This window comes from Staurois parvus, unplaced genomic scaffold (assembly GCF_062004578.1).
Source record: "Staurois parvus isolate SC_StPar_1 unplaced genomic scaffold, SC_StPar_1.0 ptg000389l, whole genome shotgun sequence".
Classification (NCBI taxonomy): domain Eukaryota; kingdom Metazoa; phylum Chordata; class Amphibia; order Anura; family Ranidae; genus Staurois; species Staurois parvus.
The window spans coordinates 1962059-1984305 of NW_028318185.1; the positions used below are offsets into that span (position 1 = coordinate 1962059).

Consider the following 22247-nt stretch of genomic DNA (forward strand, 5'->3'; position numbering starts at 1 on the left):
ACCTACTAGCACGTCTTTGGAGTGTGGGAGGAAACTGAAGTACCCAGATAGTGTTACAGGAGGAGATAGCTGTGGGGGATGGGGTGGTAGGAGAAGTGGAGGAGGTCAGCAATTAGCAGGGGGTGGCGTAGGCTTCCCTGAAGAGATGGGTTTTCAGGGTGTGCCTAAAGGAGAGGAGAGTAGGTGATAGTCTGATGGATTGGGGTAGGGAGTTCCAGAGGATGGGTGACACTCTGGAGAAGTCCTGGAGGCGGGCATGGGAGGAGGAGACCAGGGAACTAGAGAGAAGGAGGTCTTGTGAGGAGCGGAGTGTGCGTGCTGGGCGGTACTTGGATATTAGGTCGGTGATGTAGTTCGGGGCAGTATGGTGGACAGCTTTGTACGTCAGTGTTAGGATTTTGAATTTGATCCGTTGTGCAATTGGAAGCCAGTGGAGGGATTGGCAGAGGGGGGTGGCGGAAACGGAGCTGTTGGTAAGGTGAATGAGTCTGGCTGTCGTATTCGGGATCGACTGAAGCGGGGATAGCCAGCGGTGAGGCAGGCCAGTGAGGAGGGAGTTGCAGTAGTCGAGTCGTGATATGATGAGAGAGTGGATGAGCTGTTTAGTGGTTTCTGGGGTTAGGAACGTGCGGATTTTGGCGATGTTGCGGAGGTGGAGTCTGCACGAGTTTGTTAGTGATTGGACTTGGGGCTGGAAGGATAGGTTGGGGTCCAGAATGACACCCAGTACTTTGGCCTGCGGGCCAGACACACACATTAAATGTCATTCAGAAGATGAATTCAATGTATATCCCATTGTGGGATGCAGGAGGTGTGCCTGATCTATAAATCGTTTGATCTCTGCACACTGAGGATACCAAAGTTTAGAGATCCTGGGATTTACAGGGGATTTCTTGAATAACAAGTATGTGCGGGTATCTTGCAATGCCTGTTGGCATACATTGTGACCTTGATAACTTGTTCCAAATGACAAATGTATTTTAGATGAAGTATGACGTCTTTCATTGAAACCGTAATAGCATGTCCAATTTTGAATGTTAAAAATGTAAAATTTCCATATACTGTGCATTTAGTATCTCAGCTTATGACAACTCTGCATATACAAGTGGAAGGATACATTAGGGACATCGATCAAACAAACTGGTGACATAATTGAATCCAAATCAGGCTGCTGCTCATTTAGCAAAGTCTATGCAGCAATTTTCTGTGTGTTTTTGACCCCTGCCCCTCTATCCCTGGCAGTCTGTCATAGATCTGAGACCGATTTATCACTGAAGATGAGACAAAATTTCACTACAACAGGTGGTTGGGCTCAGGTTTTTCTTTCTGTCGCAGTGCTAGTTTAGAGAGACAGATCGGAACTGGTATAGTAAAACTGTCTAATAATCTATATACATAGAAAAATGCAGCGCTGTAAAATGATCAAATCATGCAAATCAACACAATAATAGTCCTGAAAAGGTGCTCATTAATTCCCAGTGCCAATGGAAAGAATGCAAACTAACCAGAAGCGCATTTAAAGTACGCATGTGTGTAAGAAATCCTGGAGATTCCCCTCTCTCCCTCTGGTCAGAAAATGGATATGTGCTGAAATGGATGACGATACCGCCCTCTAGTGGGAAAACAAAATCCTGCAGGTCAGGAAGCTCCCAGGCTAGGATATTCCTCTTCAATGGAACCAGGGCTGGGATTGAAATCACTCTGTGGCTGTGAAATTGGGAGAAAGACCCCTCACAGAGAACACAGAGATACTCATAGTGTAGTATATTACTTCAATTTATTTAAAAAAAACAAGTAAAACATATAATCAGGTGGCAAGTGAAAGTGACCCACTGACCCTCTTAAAATTATAGGTGGCCGCCGGGCCTCCACATGGCACCGGCGGCGTAGTGTCAACGGCGTCCACAGGCTCCTTTCGTGCGCACGCACTTCTTCTGAGGTAGAGCAAGGACCCTAAAGCTCCCTAAAGAACATATTACCCCAAAATTTCATATTCCAGATGTGTATATGCTGTACCATGTACTTGTGTCAAAAAGTATCCTGTTCTCTTTGTTTTTCTTCCTTTGTGTGAAATTCCTTGTGTTCCTGCCAGTCCCTCTGCTTTCCTTTTTCAAACTGACCACACTAGGCATGGAAGCACATCTTTCCCAGCGTGGTCAGTTTTCTGTCTGTGCTTGGATAGAGCCTGCCTGTCCTTCAGTGCTTAGACTTGTGCTGACATGCCCACCCCCTGCACAGTCATTCACTGGGATGGTCGGTGTACTGCTTCTCTCCACCCCTCCTCTCTAAGTCCCTTATGCAGCTGAAAACAGAGGGTATGTGGTCACTTAGTAAAAAAAGAAGCAGTTTATAATATTTGTGGCTTTTTTTTATTTTAAACTGAATGGGTTGTTTTACAACAGGGATGTCAAACTCCATTTAATCGCGGTCTGCAGCAGCATTATAGTTGCGCTCAAAGGGCTGGTTATATCTGTATGACTAGATGTCCTAAGCTAGCGTTGTTTAGTTCTTGGGTGCAATTCCCAGCTATAATACCTTGTTCCAGTGGCGAGGAAGCCGCTTTCTGGTGGAGGCACCCAGTTGGGGTGCCAGACAGACTGTCACATAGGCATAGTTCACGGTTTTTCAAAAATTGAATCAATGCGAGCACACCGAAATGTGCATATATTAAATGTTTGCAATGATACCTGAAGTGTATTGTAAGCACAAGTGGTGCACAAATGTTTGCATTGTTTACAAACCTAGCCCTGGATCTGAATGGAGCTATGGACTTTCAGTTGTGGGGCTAGAGCAGTGTTTCTCAACTCCAGTCCTCATGGACCCCCAACAGGTCATGTTTTCAGGATTTCCATTATTTTGCACAGGTGATTTGATCAGTTTCACTGCCTTAGTAATTACCACAGCTGTTTCATCTGAGGGAAATCCTGAAAACATGACCTGTTGGGGGTCCATGAGGACTGGAGTTGAGAAACACTGGGCTAGAGGAAGTAATCAATGGATTACAAATGTGGTGACGTGCTCCATTGGGATTTTCGAGTCGCTCTACTGTGGTGCGATCTTTTCAATGTCTACACAAGGGAAGCTTTACAGGCAAATAACATGTATAAAATACATACGGGGGACCGGGGTCTCTTTAACCTCCTTAGCGGTATTCCCGAGTGTAGCTCGGGGTAAAATTTCTATACCAAGAGCGGTAACCCCGAGCTACACTCGGACTTACCATGCGGCGTTGCCCAGGGGGTCCCTGCAGCACTTACCTTGTCCTTCGCTCCCGCGATGTGTCCCCTGCAGCGTCCCCGGCCATCTCCTCCGGCCGATGCCGGCATCTGTCTTCCGGGTTCCAGTCCCTGTGAATGACATTTTTGCTGTCATTGCTGTTTCAATGCATTTCACATATATTTTGACCCTACTGCTTTGTCCTGTGCCCTGCCTGCATTTTGAATGTTCCTTCTGCCTGGAAACTTAGAAAAGTCCATGGCGTCCAAAAAGCGTCCCTTTAGGTCAAAAGCGGTTTTAGAACAGCGATAGTAAATCAGAACCACTTGCAGAATTGAGTGATAATGATTCGTGGGGGAAATTCGTCATCAGACACTGAAAACGATTTTGCGACTTTGCTCAGCGATGTGCCAATTTGCCTCTGTATTTCAAATTTCAGTGTTTTTGGTTTGATTATATTATTAAATTACATTTATTATTATATTATTATTTTTTATGATTATTTATTAAATTATAATTTATGATTTTGTGTTTCAAGTTTTATCCTACCCGGAATGTTTACTAGACTCTTGCTCGGACAGATTTCAGTGAGTTATTACAGCCTACAATAAAAAACTACATATTTCCATGCAAAAAAATGGTACCGCTTTCAGCACCAAAAATCGGAAAGAATCAGACCGCCAGGGAGGTTAAGCAGCACTGTCACAATGTACTCAAGCTTGTGTACAAATATATTTTTGAAGTCTTGTGTATCCCCAGACATTCCATCTGAACATCCTTTACTAAATGTTCTGTCTTCTCCTTTTAGTTTGTCAAGTTTGCGAACATTGAAGAGGACACCCCCTCCTATCACAGACGCTACGACTTCTTTGTCTCTCGATTCAGTGCAATGTGCCACTCCTGTCATAGCGACCCTGAAGTGCAGACCGAGTAAGTTGAAAGCAGAAGTTCCCTTTCACATAACACTTATTAACCCCTTCACGCCTAAGGGTAAAACAAATCTAAATGCCTAAGCACAATTCTGCAACGTTGACATGTGTTAGTAAAACCGTATATATCATCACAACTACTTTGTGCATCCAGGTGAATTATACCTTGTTTTTTTTAGGACAAATTGGGCTTTCATTTGGTGGTCAATGGTAATGGATAGCTCCTGATTTTTTTTTGTTATTATCAAAGGAAAACTGGCCCAAAATAGTAAAAAAAAAAAAATAAAATTTTTTTTTTATTTAGCTGTGTGTTTCTTGTTACCACCATAACCTACCACCAAGGAACAACCCAAAATAAATTTTCCAGCTCTTGACGATTACAGCGATACCATATATGTGTATGTTATTTGTTGTTTGTACCTATAGTACAGCCCAGAAGTAATAGTGCGCATTTTGTTTTTGTCTTTTTTTTTTTTTTTTTTTTACCTAAGACACACTGACACTAACTGACACTGATACCAATTTAACAAAAAAAAAAATCATCCAGACCTTGACCTTTGACCCTGACATTGGCCCAAACACTTACCCTGGCACTGAGCTAGATCAAACCTTGATCTAGGTATTTTTCTTTATTTTTTATTTTATTTTTTAATATTTATTTATCTTTTTTTTTTTTTTTTTTTTACAAACATTTTTTTTCCTTTCTATGCCAGGAGTTAGAGAGCTACAATATATCTCTGTCCTCCATTCATAAAGAGAAAAAAAAACAAGGGTGCCGGGCTGTACAGTGACTGATCACTGATAGCCAATCAGAGGCTATTACAGCGATCATGTGACCCGGAATCGGGAGTCCCGGGTCCCGATCGTTAGAACGGGGCCCGGGGCTCTCAGTGACACCGCGTTCTTTGTGCTGGGAGCACGCCATACGGCACGCTCCCAGCAGAAAGACAGGTACGCAAATATGCGGCCCCACAGAAAAAAGCCCAGTTCTGTGAGGCTGCATATTTGTGTGACGGCGTCAAGGGGTTAAACTTCAGATAGAACGAACTCTGAGCAAAGTACGCATAGAACTGAGCTCCAGCCAAGTATACACGTTGTTGTACACAATGTCAATGGTATAAAAAAGCAGCATTACAGTATATTATATAGAAAGTATCAAACATTAGGTGAAAAAGTTAAAATATACGTACCTTACATCCCAGCTTCTGCTTGTGGGACACCTAGGCAAGGGTGACTTGACAGACATTTTGGCAAGATCCTGAGCTGAGGATGCTAAATCTTGCAAGATTATCTGACACAGTGCCCCAGCATCTCTTATGGGATTTGGCATCCTCTGCTTTCCCAGGATCTACCTACTGAATCCAGTATATAAGGTAAGTATATTTAGGATTTTTTTTTTCTTAACATGTAATATTTTCTTTTTTTCACGGTGAAGTGTGAAGTTTAAAAGTTAAAGTTGGGCTCATTAATACATTGTTACATTTCTCTTAAATGCAAGCAGTGCAAGTACTTGAGTATGACCTGGCATCAGCCCGTTGTAGTCCACTATGCAGCAGAGCTCAGACTAGGGGAGGAGAAGCAGCACAAGTAGCTGAGCAGTTGTGCTGCTGTGCAAAGAGCAGGCTGGTAAGAGGAGAGAGCAGAGCGGCAGGTGACCTCATAATCTTCTTTAGGCCCCATGTACACGGGACACTTCTGAACAATGGAAACTGACTGCTGGAAAACGTAGGTTAAAAAAACGTCTGTTTAGCCGCAGTTGCATAATGCTTTTATTTGCGTTTAGAAGCATTTTTTAAAGATAAGCACAAGAGAACATCCCAAATGCCCAGGATGCACTAAAAAGTGGTACATTATTAACTATTTCAGACTGTTTCAGAGAAATACAGAGAGTAGAAGCAGAGACAGCAGTATGTGTTGAGATTAGCTTAGGTGTGAGTTGCTCATTAACATTTCTTTTGTTTCCAAGGGTGGGAAAGGTGTCTGGTGGAGGGAGTCATTAAGGTCACCTGGCAGGGGGTCTTCATGAGGAAATTGCGGTGCAAATGGTCATTAACATATCTTTTGTTTCCAAGGGTGGGAGAGGTCTGAGGTGTAAATTGGTCATTACAATGTGTGACATGCTTGGTAGGATTATCCTGTTTTCAGTGTTTTGTCCATCTGAGTACCTTGAAAACGCTTTGCATGCATTTTTCATGATGAAAAAAGACTCTGGACAGCATCGGGAACTGGAAGAGCTACAAGCGTTTTGCGTTTGAAACGCTGATAAAATCAACTGCTGAACGCAAGTTTTCTGCGTTCAAAAATCGACTGTAAACTCAACTGCCTGTAAATGACGATGTGTACATGGACATATAGGAAAACATTAGGGTGAGTTCAGGGGCTGCTGAAAACAAAATGCTGAACAGCTCCTAAACGTCAGTTTATCAGCTGCAGTGTACATGAGCCCTTACATGCGTAGTCACAAGGAAGGGGTGGGGGGAGTGGACCTATATGTGAAAGAAAAACCGCATCGAAGAAAGTTCTAGTCTCTGCCACTGCTAAACAGGGCTGTGCTGTATGGCAGAGCTGGGTAAATCTCAGGGCAGGATGCACTGAAATACAGATTTTTTTGGCCTGTAAAATAGCTCTCAAATATGTTTTTTATCAATGTATTTAGCTGTTTGCCCAGAGTTCAGCTGTAAGTGGACATTGGCTTTTGATGCAAGGTCCTCTTTTGTAACACCCCAACACCCAGCACAGTGGCTAAATGGTGAGCACTTCCGCCTGGCAGTACTAGGGTCGTTGGTTCAAATCCCAGCCACGGCACCTCCTGCCTGGAGTTTGCATGTTCTCCCTGTGCCTGCGTGGGTTTCCTCCGGGGACTCCGGTTTCCTCCCACACTCCAAAGACATGCTGGTAGATTAATTGGATCCTTTCTAAATTAGCCCTTGTATGTGTATGTATGAATGTGAGTTAGGGACCTTAGATTGTACACCCCTTGAGGGTTAGGGACTGATGTGAATGTACAATATATATGTAAAGCGCTGCGTAATTTTGACGGCGCTATATAAGTACCTGAAATAATAAATAATAAAACATAATCCAAGTAAAAAACAAGTAACTCTGGCACACAGGAGTAAAGTGGTGTAAGAGTGAAAAGGATACAAATGATAAAGTAAAAGCTGATAATGGCAATATTGGCATACAAGTACTTAAAACAGGGTATGCAAATGCATTGGTGTACAATAAGTCCTTATAAGAGTCTCTCAGGCAATCTGCCTGGAATCCTTTTAGCACACAAAGATGGCAGCCATCCTCGGGGCAAGCCAGCTCTGTATGCAGGGACAGAAGAAAAGAGACAGGGACGTTCTGAGGAACGGTCATCTCTCATGTACACAGATGAGCTTGTTTTATTACTTCCTTTGTGAGTGTTTTTAATCCTTTGCTGTTAAATACAATTTTATTACTACACTTAGACAGGCGCCTCCTGTCCCAAAACATAATCCAAGGATGTCCATTTTATTATTATTATTAGTTATTTTTCATTATTTAGTAGAATTGCCTCCCGAATAAAGCCTATCTTTCCCTATTAACTGTTGGTTATATTCCACCTTTTCTTGTAGAATCAGAATTGCAGGAATTCGAGGGATCCAGGGCGTTGTCCGTAAAACTGTAAATGACGAGCTTCGTGCGACAATCTGGGAACCGCAACACATGGATAAAATAGTTCCATCATTGCTGTTTAATATGCAGAAGATAGAGGACAATGACAGGTATGTGATTAAAGAGAACAAGAACACCGGGGCTGTTATGTCAAAACACAGGTGTTGTTCTTTTCCTGAGCAACCAATAAGGCTGGCCATACATTATACAACTTTCTTGTACAGTTTTCCTTTAGATTTACCAAAACCATTTATTATGAGGTCAAACCTAAACACTTTCAATTTGTATGCAATCAGGCAGGCCCTTGCACTACTTTCAATCAGGCAGGCCCTTGCACTACTTTCAATCAGGCAGGCCCTTGCACTACATTCAATCAGGCAGGCCCTTGCACTACTTTCAATCAGGCAGGCCCTTGCACTACTTTCAGTCAGGCAGGCCCTTGCACTACTTTCGATCAGGCAGGCCCTTGCACTACTTTCAGTCAGGCAGGCCCTTGCACTACTTTCGATCAGGCAGGCTCTTGCACTACTTTCAGTCAGGCAGGCCCTTGCGCTACTTTCAATCAGGAAGGCCCTTGCGCTACTTTCAGTCAGGCAGGCCCTTGCACTACTTTCAATCAGGCAGGCCCTTTCACTACTTTCAATCAGGCAGGCCCTTGCACTACTTTCAATCAGGCAGGCCCTTGCACTACTTTCAATCAGGCAGGCCCTTGCACTACTTTCAATCAGGCAGGCCCTTGCACTACTCTCAATCAGGCAGGCCCTTGCACTACTTTCAATCAGGCAGGCCCTTGCACTACTTTCGATCAGGCAGGCCCTTGCACTACTTTCGATCAGGCAGGCCCTTGCACTACTTTCAATCAAGCAGGCCCTTGCGCTACTTTCAATCAGGAAGGCCCTTGCGCTACTTTCAGTCAGGCAGGCCCTTGCACTACTTTCAATCAGGCAGGCCCTTGCACTACATTCAATCAGGCAGGCCCTTGCACTACTTTCAGTCAGGCAGGCCCTTGCTCTACTTTCAGTCAGGCAGGCCCTTGCTCTACTTTCAATCAGGCAGGCCCTTGCTCTACTTTCAATCAGGCAGGCCCTTGCACTACTTTCAGTCAGGCAGGCCCTTGCACTACTTTCAGTCAGGCAGGCCCTTGCACTACTTTCAATCAGGCAGGCCCTTGCACTACTTTCGATCAGGCAGGCCCTTGCACTACTTTCGATCAGGCAGGCCCTTGCACTACTTTTGACCAGGCAGGCCCTTGCGATACTTTCAATCAGGCAGGCCCTTGCGCTACTTTCAGTCAGGCAGGCCCTTGCGCTACTTTCAATCAAGCAGGCCCTTGCGCTACTTTCAATCAGGAAGGCCCTTGCGCTACTTTCGATCAGGCAGGCCCTTGCGCTACTTTCGATCAGGCAGGCCCTTGCACTACTTTCGATCAGGCAGGTCCTTGCACTACTTTCGATCAGGCAGGCTCTTGCACTACTTTCGATCAGGGAGGCCCTTGCACTACTTTCAATCAGGCAGGCCCTTGCGCTACTTTCGATCAGGCAGGCCCTTGCGCTACTTTCAATCAGGCAGGCCCTTGCGCTACTTTCAATCAGGCAGGCCCTTGCGCTACTTTCAATCAGGAAGGCCCTTGCGCTACTTTCAGTCAGGCAGGCCCTTGCACTACTTTCAATCAGGCAGGCCCTTGCGCTACTTTCAATCAGGCAGGCCCTTGCACTACTTTCAATCAGGCAGGCCCTTGCACTACTCTCAATCAGGCAGGCCCTTGCACTACTCTCAATCAGGCAGGCCCTTGCACTACTTTCAATCAAGCAGGCCCTTGCACTACTTTCAATCAAGCAGGCCCTTGCACTACTCTCAATCAGGCAGGTCCTTGCACTACTTTCAATCAGGCAGGCCCTTGCACTACTTTCAATCAGGCAGGCCCTTGCACTACTTTCAATCAGGCAGGCCCTTGCACTACTTTCAGTCAAGCAGGCCCTTGCACTACTCTCAATCAGGCAGGTCCTTGCACTACTTTCAATCAGGCAGGCCCTTGCACTACTTTCAATCAGGCAGGCCCTTGCACTACTTTCGATCAGGGAGGCCCTTGCACTACATAGTTGAAGGTAAATCATAAGGAAATTGAATTAAAATTTTGTATAATGTATGCTGAGGGCGTGCGCCCTGCATGCTCCCAGCACACTGTCGGGTACTCACGGAAAGATCCCGATCTCCTCTTTCGATCTGGACCTTTCCCGATCATGTGACCACCGTGACAGCGGATCACGGCAGTCACATGACCATAAAGCCCCGCCTCCCAGCTTCTGAAACCCTTAAAGGGCCAGGAGGCGCCGGCGCCAAGGGTTTAAAATTCTAATTCTGGTTTCTCTGGTACATATCCGAGAAGAAAAGATATAAAAGTCTTGTAGATTGGAAGCATGGTCTTACAGAGTTTGAGATCCCTGACCCACCTCATTTCATCCAGAACCACGCCAGCCGCACACAGTTCAGCAGGGTGGACTTGTAACAGCCAGCCAATGAGTAGCAGGGGATTAGATGGTCACCTCTTTGGCCAGTAGCTGTAATTATAAGCGGAGTCTTTTCTTCTACAGTAGTGATATGCTGAGGGGAAAAGCAACTGTCCATACAGGGGAGTTTATCTGTGTGTTTCAGGAGAAGATGACTGTAAAGCCGGCCATGGATGGATCGAATCTCAGCCGGTTGAGCAGAGACCAGTCAATATGCGGTCCCATATATAGGCAGGCTTGTTGTACTGAAGTCGATCCATTGATCGACTTTAGTACAACCAGCCTGTCAGATTTTTTTCATGCAATCACTGTTGGCTGCTATAGACTTGTTCACAGTGTGTTTAAGATGCTGCTGTGGTGCATTTCAATAGAAGTGAATAGAGGCAGTTGCAAAGCGTCAACGCCTGCCAAACTTTGCGTTATTTTTTGCCGTGCCGCAATACAAAGCAATGCTAATGCTGCACTGTGAACTCCTCCACCCGCTGCCTATATAACAATTTTAGTAGTGTTGATAGGCAGTCAGGAAGTGGTGAAAATGCAACCCCAAATTTTTAATGCCTGGAATTTTCAAGAGCCCAAACAATTCTATTTTTTTGTGTCTTTATTGAACACACCCATTAAGCACTCACAGTGCTGGAAGAAAAAGTAAGTGAACAGCTGAGATGGCGCTGTGTGCTTTTTATTGAATTAAAGGATAAGTTCACCTTTTTGACCAAAAATAATGAATGCACATTTTTTTGCAGGTTAAAAAAAGTGCATTTATTATTTTGGTTGTTGGAGCCTATAAAGCATTGCACCAGCGATCAGCAGATTGCTGGTGCCATGTACATCTCCTGCAGATCTGTCTGTATATCTGCTTGCCCATACGGGATGTACAAGCAAGCAGATTTACTGAAAGGGAGTATTAGTGAACTACCACGGTGCTCCACAGCGCCGTAATAGTTCATTGAGAGCTACAAGTCAACAGCCGCTAAGGCTGCTGGGACTTGTAGTTCATTAATTCACAGAACACTGAATGAATGATGCGGCCGCGTGGGCTGACCCCCAGATGGCCGTTCTGTTTTTAAAAAGTGACAGCTAGTACTTTTCCCCGTATTCCCCGTACTACTTTCACAAAGGGGGGGGGGGGGATCGGGCAGCGGCTGCAGCATTGCATTGGGTACATATTCCATATTCTACCCTAAAAACGGGTGGAACATGGAACCTGTAACATGTTCCTAAAGGTAAACTTATCCTTTAGGCCCCATGTACACGGGACACTTCTGAACGATGGAAACTGACTGCTGGAAAACATAGGTTAAAAAACGTCTGTTGAGCCGCGTTTATGTGCGTTTGTGTTTAGAAGTGTTTTTTTAAAGATAAGCACAAGAGAACCTCCCAAATGCCCAGAATGCACTGAAAAGTGATAAATTATTAACTATTACAGACTGTTTCAAACAAATACAGAGAGTAGAAGCAGAGACAGCAGAATGTGTTGAGATTAGCTTAGGTGTGAGTTGCTCATTAACATTTCTTTTGTTTCCAAGGGTGGGAAAGGTGTCTGGTGGAGGGAGTCATTAAGGCCACCTGGCAGGGGGTCTTCATGAGGAATTTGAGGTGTGAATGGTCATTACAATGTGTGACAAGCTTGGTAGGAACATCCTGTGTTCAGTGTTTTGTCCATCTGAGTACCTTGAAAATGCTTTGCATGCATTTCTCATGATGAAAAAAGGCTCTGGACAGCATTGGGAACTGGAAGAGTTAAAAACAATTTTCAAACGCAAATGCTTTTAAACGCGATTTGCTGCATTTAGCCGCGTTTACAAGTGTTTTGCATTTGAAACGCTGATAAAATCAACTGCTGAACTTACGTTTTCTGCGTTCAAAAAAACGGCTGTAAACTCAAATGCTTGTAAACGACTGTAAACGAAGATGTGTACATGGACACATAGGAAAACATTAGGGAGAGTTCAGGGGCTGCTGAAAAAAACGCTGAACAGCTCCTAAACGTGATTTTATCAGCTGCAGTGTACATGAGCCCTTAACCACTTCCCGACCGGCCGTTCCATATAAACGGCCGGACGGTGGCAGTGCAGGGTCAGGTGGCCGTTTAGAAACGGCCTACCCGCACCCTGCTTGTGCGCGCTCCCTCGGAGCGCGCAGCACCGCGATCCGGTGCCCACTGTGTCCTCCGGACACAGTGAAACACCGATCGTCGGACGGGACCTCTGTACGAGGTCCCGATCATGTGATCACTGATTGGTCAATCAGTGATCACATGCAAAGTAGTAATCAAGATGTCACTTGTGACATCATTGCTTACTACGTGTGAAATCTGTGAATGATCACAGAGGTCACATGGTACAAGGCTATTCACAAAAGCCTTGTACCATGTGACAAGCTGTGACCAATCACAGCTCACTCACTACTTCTCAATGAGTGCAAGAATGCACACAGAGAGAAAGAGAAATGATTGCTTTTACATCCTTTATGGGTGTAAAAGCAATCAGTGTAAAAAAAAAAAAAAGAAAAATCTTCATCACCCCCCACAAGTAGTACAGTGTCACCATGGTGACACTCTACTGCTAGGGTGACAGTATGTAAAAAATAATAAATAAATAAAAAATAATAATATAAAAATGTAAAAAAAAAGTTTAAAAATTATAATTTTTGGTTCTAAACTAATTTGGATTTTTTTTTTACTAAAAAGATAACGGAATAAATTTTGGCAAAGATTTATGATGAAATATTATTTATTTGCAAAATTTTATAAAAAAAACACTTTTTAAAAATTTTTTTGGACTTTTTCATTTACATAGCAAAAAAAATAAAAATCCCAGCGGTGAATAAATACCACCAAAATAAAGCTTTATCTGTCTCAAAAAATTGGTAAAAAATTCATTTGGGTACAGTGTTGCATGACAGCGCAATTGTCATTCAAAGTGTGATAGCGCTGAAAGCTGAAAATTGCCCTGGACAGGAAGGGGGTGAAAGTGTCCGGTCTGGAAGTGGTTAAAGTGAACCTGTTCACACTAACCTGAAGTTTGTGCCAAAATTTAGCTTCTGCTGTTACAGCCGAGAGATTGATTTTGCTTAATATGTGCCAGAGAATGTCTCATGCGGTATGGCAGCGACTGTTCAAAAATACTCCATCTCAGAATGTCAACACAGTACAAAATGAACTCATCTGCACGCAGGGAATCCATCATCAGTCGTGTCACTTTGTCAGAATCAAAGTCGTCCTTCAGTTGTCTCCTCTGCACATCATGTCACTTGCATTCAGTTAGCGCGCAGTGGAATCTGAATAGTCATTTTTTTTTTCTTTCTTGCAGTCGAATCGGTCCCCCGGCATCCCCCAGCGTCACCGAAAAAGAGGAGAATCCTGGGGTCCTGGCAGAGAACTGCTTCAGAGAACTACTTGGAAGAGCCGCTTATGGGAATATGAATAATGCCGTTCGCCCAGTGTTTGCGTATGTCGAAGTATTTTTATTCATATATGAATTGTGCGTCTGATGATGATTTCTTTCTAATTTAATCTCGACTGAATCAAAATGGCTACCTGATTGCTACAGCCAATTGTAGCCATTTAATAAATAATATTTGTTTAGCAAATAGAAGAAATGCCTTATTGCCCCTATTTGTAAACAAAGCCATTTGTAAACAAACTGTTTTTATGCCCCCCACACACACCGGCTTCAAAAAAATATACTTACCTCAGTTCCTGTGGGAGGCATAGGTGATGTTACCGCCCCTCCCAACAGAGGTGGAAGCTCGAAATCCATCAGGGATACACTCCAGTCCTTTGCAGTTCATTCTCACTAGAATTTGAGCCCCCAGCTGTGCCAGGAGGCATGGTGCCTCACTGAAGCGTCAACGGCTAGAGCCAAGGTAAGTACTTTTTTCGTTAGTTTGAGTAAATGGTTTGTTTACAAATGAACTGGGGAGGGGGGCGGCAGCTGGCAACAAAGTGGACCTTCTGTTTGCCATGGAAGGTCCACTTTTATGTTTTTCTATATTGATACACTTATCTTTTTGGCACTTTTAGTAAAATTTATCCACCATGAGATTATGACTGCTTGAAGTTGAGCCTGAAGTCTAGGCTGACAGCCTATGGACAGCAAGTGATCGCTGCATGAGAGATTACATACAAGTGGACATCATTAGCTGTGGGAGCCGGTAGCCTCCCATTAGTGGGGCTACATTTCGCAGCTAATCATGGGAATCCCTGCTGGGGTTCCCACATGTCATTGGAGGCAGGGTCACAGGTGTGAATGCACCCTTAATGGGACAGTGGGAAAGGAACCTCTGCATGCTGTCACAGGTGGGAGATGGATTCTTTACAAAAAGGTTGCACCCTATATCAGCGGTCTCCAAACTTTCTAAACAAAGGGCCAGTTTATTATCCTTCAGACTTTAGAGAGGCCAGACTGTGGCCAGTAGGAGTAGACAATGTCCTGGCATCTGTAACACAATGCCCCATCATTGGGTGTCAGTGGGAGGAATAGTGCCCCATCATTGGGCATAAGTGGGAGGAATAGTGCCCTACCATTGGTATCAGTGGGAGAAATAGTGCCCCATCATTGGTGTCAGTGGGAGGAATAGTGCCCCATCATTGGTATCAGTGGGAGGAATAGTGCCCCATCATTGGTATCAGTGGGAGGAATAGTGCCCCATCACTGGTGTCAGTGGGAGGAATAGTGCCCCATCACTGGTGTCAGTGGGAGGAATAGTGCCCCATCACTGGTGTCAGTGGGAGGAATAGTGCCCCATCATTGGTGTCAGTGAGAGGAATAGTGCCCCATCATTGGTGTCAGTGGGAGGAAAGTTGCCCTATCATTGGTATCAGTGGGAGGAATAGTTCCCCATCATTGGTATCAGTGGGAGGAATAGTGCCCCATCGTTGGTATCAGTGGGAGGAATAGTGCCCCATCATTGGTATTAGTGGGAGGAATAGTGTCCCATCACTGGTGTCAGTGGAAGGAATAGTGCCCCATCATTGGTGTAATTGGAAGGAATAGTGCACCATCACTTGTGTCAGGGGAAGGAATAGAGCCCCATGATTGGTGTCAGTGAGAGGATTGGTTCCCCTTCATTAGTGTCAGAGGAATAGAGCCCCAAGATTGGTGTCAGTGAGAGGATTGGTTCCCCTTCATTGTTGTCAGTGAGAGGGATAGTGCCCCAGGATTGGATTCAGTGGCAGGAATAATGCCCCAAGGGCTGGATAAAGGCAAGCCAGGTGCCTCAGCTTGGCTACCACTGCCCTAAATACAAATGTAACATGTTCCTAAAGGTGAACTTGGCTTTTAAGCACTCAGTATTGTGAAATCTGCTGCATTTTGGGATTTATTTTTTTTTTTTTTAGCAAAAACATTTGTTTCTGCCTACAAGCCTTTGTATCCTTCTACAAGTTATATTCATTCATTTTCAATAGCATTACCTCATCTTTGTAAACATATTTTTCCCTCAAACGATTCATATTTTCCTTTTCATCTGTAAGAAATGAAAACTTCCCTCCCAGTTTGGTCTTATTTTTCATGTTATTAATTAGAGAGCTGCGCATTGTTTGATATTATGTTACAGCAATATTTCACAGCTTGAAAAAGACGCAAACTATGTACTCTCCGAGTTCTGTATCATTAATGAAGCAACGTTATAATTATGTTCCCATTATCCCAGGCACTTGTGTTGCCTTCTGATTCACGGCGTTACGGCCAATTACTGCGAAATACCTGGGTTTTTTTTTAGCTTTTCTTTTTCTTAGCCGCATCTCAATATTTTAATAGCCTGTTTTTTCAAAGGTGTTAATTAAATTTTGGAAAGGGGTGGGGGTGGGGTGACTAGGTTTCACTTCTTTTTGGAACTGTACAAAATATTGCTTTTAGTTTTCCTTCAGTGGTTTATAAAAATGAATGCGGAACACATGGGAGGGGTGCTGGGTGATAAGATGTTGTATAAAACACCATACAGTATATAGCATCACATGGCTGTCTTAAGTCCCTGGTCCAGCCTGTGCACTGTAATGCTCCATAGGCTGCCCTAGGGCGAGGATATCTGGGTTCCCAAATCCATATACCCATTGTGCTACACACTATACACTAGTGACCAGGAATACCTCCCCCTTGGGTATACCATCATATCTCAGGTGTGATCCAGGAGGGGTGTAGGGAGAGGGGGGCTTTGTAGGGGTGGTGGTGGGAGAGGGGGGCTTTGTAGGGGTGGTGTTGGGTGGGGGGGGTGGCTCTGGGGTTCCGAGGGATATTTGTGGGGAGGCATAGAACATGTGATGCCATATACTGTATGGTGTTTTATGCAATAAGCTATATTTTGGATGGTAGCTGATTGGGTGTCTGTATCTTTTTTTTTCTTTTCTTTTTTTCTATTCTTTCCTTTTGTGTAATACGTTAATTTGGTGACACCCAACTTGTACTGTGAAAGGTAGCATGACCTTTTGCTGGACTCCCAGGACCATGACTGTTGGCTTGCTAAGAGTGTTTGTAAGTAAACATCACAATGTGTGTGTATGAAAAAAAAAAATATATATATATTTTGTGTGTGTATATGTGTATATATACAGTGAGGAACAGAAGTATTTGAACACCCTGCGATTTTGCAAGTTCTCCCACTTAGAAATCATGGAGGGGTCTGAAATTCACATTGTAGGTGCATTCCCACTCTGAGAGACAGAATTTAAAAAAAACATTCAGGAAATCACATTGTATGATTTTTAAAGAATGTATTTGTCTCGCACTGCTGAACATAAGTATTTGAACACCTGAGAAAATCAGTGTTAATATTTTGTACAGAAGCCTTTCTTTGCAATTACAAAGGTCAAACATTTCCTGTAGTTCCTGACCAGGTTTGCACTGCAACAGGGATTTTGGCCCACTCCTCCACACAGATCTCCTCTAGATCTGTCAGGTTTCGGGGCTGTCGCTGAGCAACACGGAGTTTTCAGCTCCTTCCAAAGATGTTCTATTGGATTTAGGTCTGGAGACTGGCTAGGCCACTCCAGAACCTTGATATGCTTCTTACGGAGCCACTCCTTAGTTATCCTGGCTGTGTGCTTCGGGTCGTTGTCACGTTGGAAGACCCAGCCACGACCCATCTTCAATGCTCTAACTAAGGGAAGGAGGTTGTTGCTCAAAATCTCACAACAAATGGCCGCATTCATCCTCTCCTTAATACAGTGCAGTCGTCCTGTCCCCTTCGCAGAAAAGCACCCCCAAAGCATGATGTTACCACCCCCATGCTTCACAGTAGGGATGGTGTTCTTGGGATGCAACTCATCCTTTTTCCTCCAAACACGAGTTTAGACCAAGAAGTTCTACTTTTGGCCTCATCTGACCACATGACTTTCTCCCATGCCTCCTCTGGATCATCCAGATGGTCATTGGCAAACTTCAGACGGGCCTGGACATGTGATGACTTGAGCAGGGGAACCTTCCGTGCAATGCATGATTTGAAACCATGATGGCGTAGTGTTCTACCGACAGTGACCTTTGAAACTGTGGTCCCAGCTCTCTTCATGTCATTGAACAGCTCCTCCCTTGTAGTTCTGGGCTGATTCCTCACCTTTCTTATCATCAGTGATACCCCACGAGGTGAGATTTTGCATGGAGCCCCAGTCCGAGGGAGACTGACAGTCATCTTTAGCCTCTTCCATTTTCTAACAATTGCTCCAACAGTTGATCTATTTTCACAAAGCTGCTTGGCAATTACCCCGTAGCCCTTTCCAGCATTGTGGAGGTTCACAATTTTGTTTCTGGTGTCTTTGGACAGCTCTTTGGTCTTTTCCATGGTAGTAGTTGGCGTCTGACTGACTGTTGGGTGGACAGGTGTCTTTAAAGAGCCCAGACAGGTGCTACTAAGTTAGATGAATGAGTGGAGTAGAGGTGGACTTTTTAAAGGCACAGTAACAGGTCTTTGAGAGCCAGAATTCTTGCTGTTTCTCAGGTGTTCAAATACTTATGTTCAGCAGAGCAAGACAAATAAATTCTTTAAAAATCATACAATGTGATTTCCTGAATTTTTTTTTTAATTTTGTCTCTCAGAGTGGGAATGCACCTACAATGTGAATTTCAGACCCCTCCATGATTTCTAAGTGGGAGAACTTGCAAAATCGCAGGGTGTTAAAATACTTTTGTTCCTCACTGTATATATTATTATTATTATTATTACATCGAGTTTATATAGCGCCAAAGGGTTTGCTCAGCGCTGTACAATAGGGGGGACAATACATGGCACAGTACAACAAAAACAGACAGCGTACGAGGGGTAAGAGGGCCCTACTCTTTCAAGCTTACAATCTAGGAGGGAGGGGGCAGTGGAACAATAGGAAGTGGCTAAGGGGAATGAAGTGGCTGAGGGGGATGAAGTGGTGGGAGGAATGAGGGAGGATGGCCGTTAGGTGAGGGTGGGGTAGGCTTCCCTGAAGAGATGGGTTTTGAGGGAGCGCCTGAATGTGGGGAGGGAAGGCGACATATATATACAGTCAGGTCCATAAATATTGGGACATCGACTCAATTCTAACATTATTGGCTCTATACACCACCACAATGGATATGAAATGAAACAAACAAGATGTGCTTTAACTGCAGACTGTCAGCTTAAATTTTAGGGTATTTACATCCAAATCTGGTGAACGGTGTAGGAATTACAACAGTTTGCATATGTGCCTCCCACTTGTTACGGGACCAAAAGTAATGGGACAGAATAATAATCATAAATCAAACTTTCACTTTTTAATACTTGGTTTCAAATCCTTTGCAGTCAAGTACAACCTGAAGTCTGGAACGCATAAACATCACCAGACGCTGAGTTCCATCCCTGGTGATGCTCTGCCAGGCCTCTACTGCAACTGTCTTCAGTTCCTGCTTGTTCTTGGGGCATTTTCCCTTCAGTTTTGTCTTCAGCAAGTGAAATGCATGCTCAATCAGATTCAGGTCAGGTGATTGACTTGGCCATTGCACTTCTTTCCCTTAAAAAACTCTTTGGTTGCTTTTGCAGTCTGCTTTGGGTCATTGTCCATCTGCACTGTGAAGCGGCGTCCAATGAGTTCTGAAGCATTTGGCTGAATATGAGCAGATAATATTGCCCAAAACACTTCAAAATTCATCCGGCTGCTTTTGTCAGCAGTCACATCATCAATAAATACAAGAGAACCAGTTTCATTGGCAGCCATACATGCCCACACCATGACACTACCACCACCATGCTTCACTGATGAGGTGGTATGCTTAGGATCATGAGCAGTTCCTTTCCTTCTCCATACTCTTCTCTTCCCATCACTCTGGTACAAGTTGATCTTGGTCTCATCTGTCCATAGGATGTTGTTACAGAACTGTGAAGGCTTTTTTAGATGTTGTTTGGCAAACTCTAATCTGGCCTTCCTGTTTTTGAGGCTCACCAATGGTTTACATCTTGTGGTGAACCCTCTGTATTCACTCTGGTGAAGTCTTCTCTTGATTGTTGACTTTGACACACATACACCTACCTCCTGGAGAGTGTTCTTGATCTGGCCAACTGTTGTGAAGGGTGTTTTCTTCAGCAGGGAAAGAATTCTTCGGTCATCCACCACAGTTGTTTTCCGTGGTCTTCCGGGTCTTTTGGTGTTGCTGAGCTCACCGGTGCGTTCCTTCTTTTTAAGAATGTTCCAAACAGTTGTTTTGGCCACGCCTAATGTTTTTGCTATCTCTCTGATGGGTTTGTTTTGTTTTCAGCCTAATGATGGCTTGCTTCACTGATAGTGACAGCTCTTTGGATCTCATCTTGAGAGTTGACAGCAACACTTTCCAAATGCAAATAGCACACTTGAAATGAATTCTGGACCTTTTATCTGCTCATTGTAATTGGGATAATGAGGGAATAACACACACCTGGCCATGGAATAGCTGAGAAGCCAATTGTCCCATTACTTTTGGTCCCTTAACAAGTGGGAGGCACATATGCAAACTGTTGTAATTCCTACACTGTTCACCTGATTTGGATGTAAATACCCTCAAATTAAAGCTGACAGTCTGCAGTTATAGCACATCTTGTTCGTTTCATTTCAAATCTATTGTGGTGGTGTATAGAGCCAAAAATGTTAGAATTGTGTCAATGTCCCAATACTTATGGACCTGACTGTATATATATATATATATATATATATATATATATATATGTGTGTGTGTGTGTATATAAATATGTGTATATAAATATATATATTTATATATGTATATATATATATATATATATATTTATATATATATATATATATATATATATATATATATATATGGGACTATTGTTGCTGTTGGGGAATCTAATGTTGCTGGGAGGAGGGCTTATGTTTCTGGAGGAATCCACTTTTGAGGGAGAGGATGTGAACATGCCAGAGCTCATTCTTAGTCGTGGTCTCTTTGCTTCAGTGTTTTTTTGCCAAGTCCCTTGCGTTCCGGCTCCTTTTTGCTGTGACCTCTGCACATCGGCTTGCCATGACCTTTATGCGTCGGTGCTAGCTTGTTGTGACCTATGCGCAATATTGTTTGCTTACTCTGATCTTGAAGTGTTGGGTTTTGCATGCCATGACCTCTGCACATCTGCCTTTGCTTGCTGCAACCTCTATGCATCTGTGTTTGCTTGCCATGACCTCTGTGCAGCGGCATCTATTTGCCATGACCTCTGTGCAGCGGCGTCTATTTGCCATGACCTCTGTGCAGCGGCGTCTACTTGCCATGACCTCTGTGCAGCGGCGTCTACATGCCATGACCTCTGTGCAGCGGCGTCTACATGCCATGACCTCTGTGCAGCGGCGTCTACTTGCCATGACCTCTGTGCAGCGGCGTCTACTTGCCATGACCTCTGTGCAGCGGCGTTTACTTGCCATGACCTCTGTGCAGCGGCGTTTACTTGCCATGACCTCTGTGCAGCGGCGTTTACTTGCCATGACCTCTGTGCAGCGGCGTCTACTTGCCATGACCTCTGTGCAGCGGCGTCTACTTGCCATGACCTCTGTGCAGCGGCGTCTACTTGCCATGACCTCTGTGCAGCGGCGTCTACTTGCCATGACCTCTGTGCAGCGGCGTCTACTTGCCATGACCTCTGTGCAGCGGCGTCTACTTTCCATGACCTCTGTGCAGCGGCGTCTACTTTCCATGACCTCTGTGCAGCGGCGTCTACTTTCCATGACCTCTGTGCAGCGGCGTCTACTTTCCATGACCTCTGTGCAGCGGCGTCTACTTTCCATGACCTCTGTGCAGCGGCGTCTACTTTCCATGACCTCTGTGCAGCGGCGTCTACTTTCCATGACCTCTGTGCAGCGGCGTCTACTTTCCATGACCTCTGTGCAGCGGCGTCTACTTGCCATGACCTCTGTGCAGCGGCGTCTACTTGCCATGACCTCTGTGCAGCGGCGTCTACTTTCCATGACCTCTGTGCAGCGGCGTCTACTTTCCATGACCTCTGTGCAGCGGCGTCTACTTGCTATGACCTCTGTGCAGCGGCATCTACTTTCCATGACCTCTGTGCAGCGGCATCTACTTGCCATGATCTCTGTGTGTTGGATTTTGCCTGCTGCGATCTCTGAGTCTCAGAATTTGCTTGCCTTAACCTCTACCCATTGTCTTCTACTTGCATTGGCTTTTGCTTGCCACATTCTCTGCCCATGGGCTTGTGCTTGTCATGACCTTCAGGGTTCAGCTTGTGCTCGCTGTGAACTAAACATGATCTTGAGTTGGTAGTGTATGCCTTTCATGATCTTATTATGTACTTGCTGTGACCTTGGACAGTCTTGGCGAGCCATCCTTAATTTTTGAATGACTCGCCGTGTGGTTGGGTTCAACTGGAGATATCACAGTTCTTGCTATGATGAAATCTCGCACTTGCTGTGCTCCCTGGTACCACTTGCTGTGCTCCCTGGTACTACTTGCTGTGCTCCCTGGTACCACTTGCTGTGCTCCCTGGTACCACTTGCTGTGCTCCCTGGTACTACTTG

At 44.5% G+C, this 22247-nt stretch overlaps 1 protein-coding gene across 1 annotated transcript in view; it reads left to right on the forward strand.

Moving 5' to 3' along the window:
* EFR3A (EFR3 homolog A) overlaps window positions 1-22247 on the forward strand; it is a 270999-nt gene that overhangs the window by 117367 nt on the left and 131385 nt on the right. The window contains exons 6-8 of the mRNA XM_089685931.1: window positions 4025-4146; window positions 7748-7897; window positions 13606-13743. Coding sequence (XP_089542057.1) covers window positions 4025-4146; window positions 7748-7897; window positions 13606-13743 — 410 coding nt within the window. The remainder of the gene's footprint in view (window positions 1-4024; window positions 4147-7747; window positions 7898-13605; window positions 13744-22247) is intronic.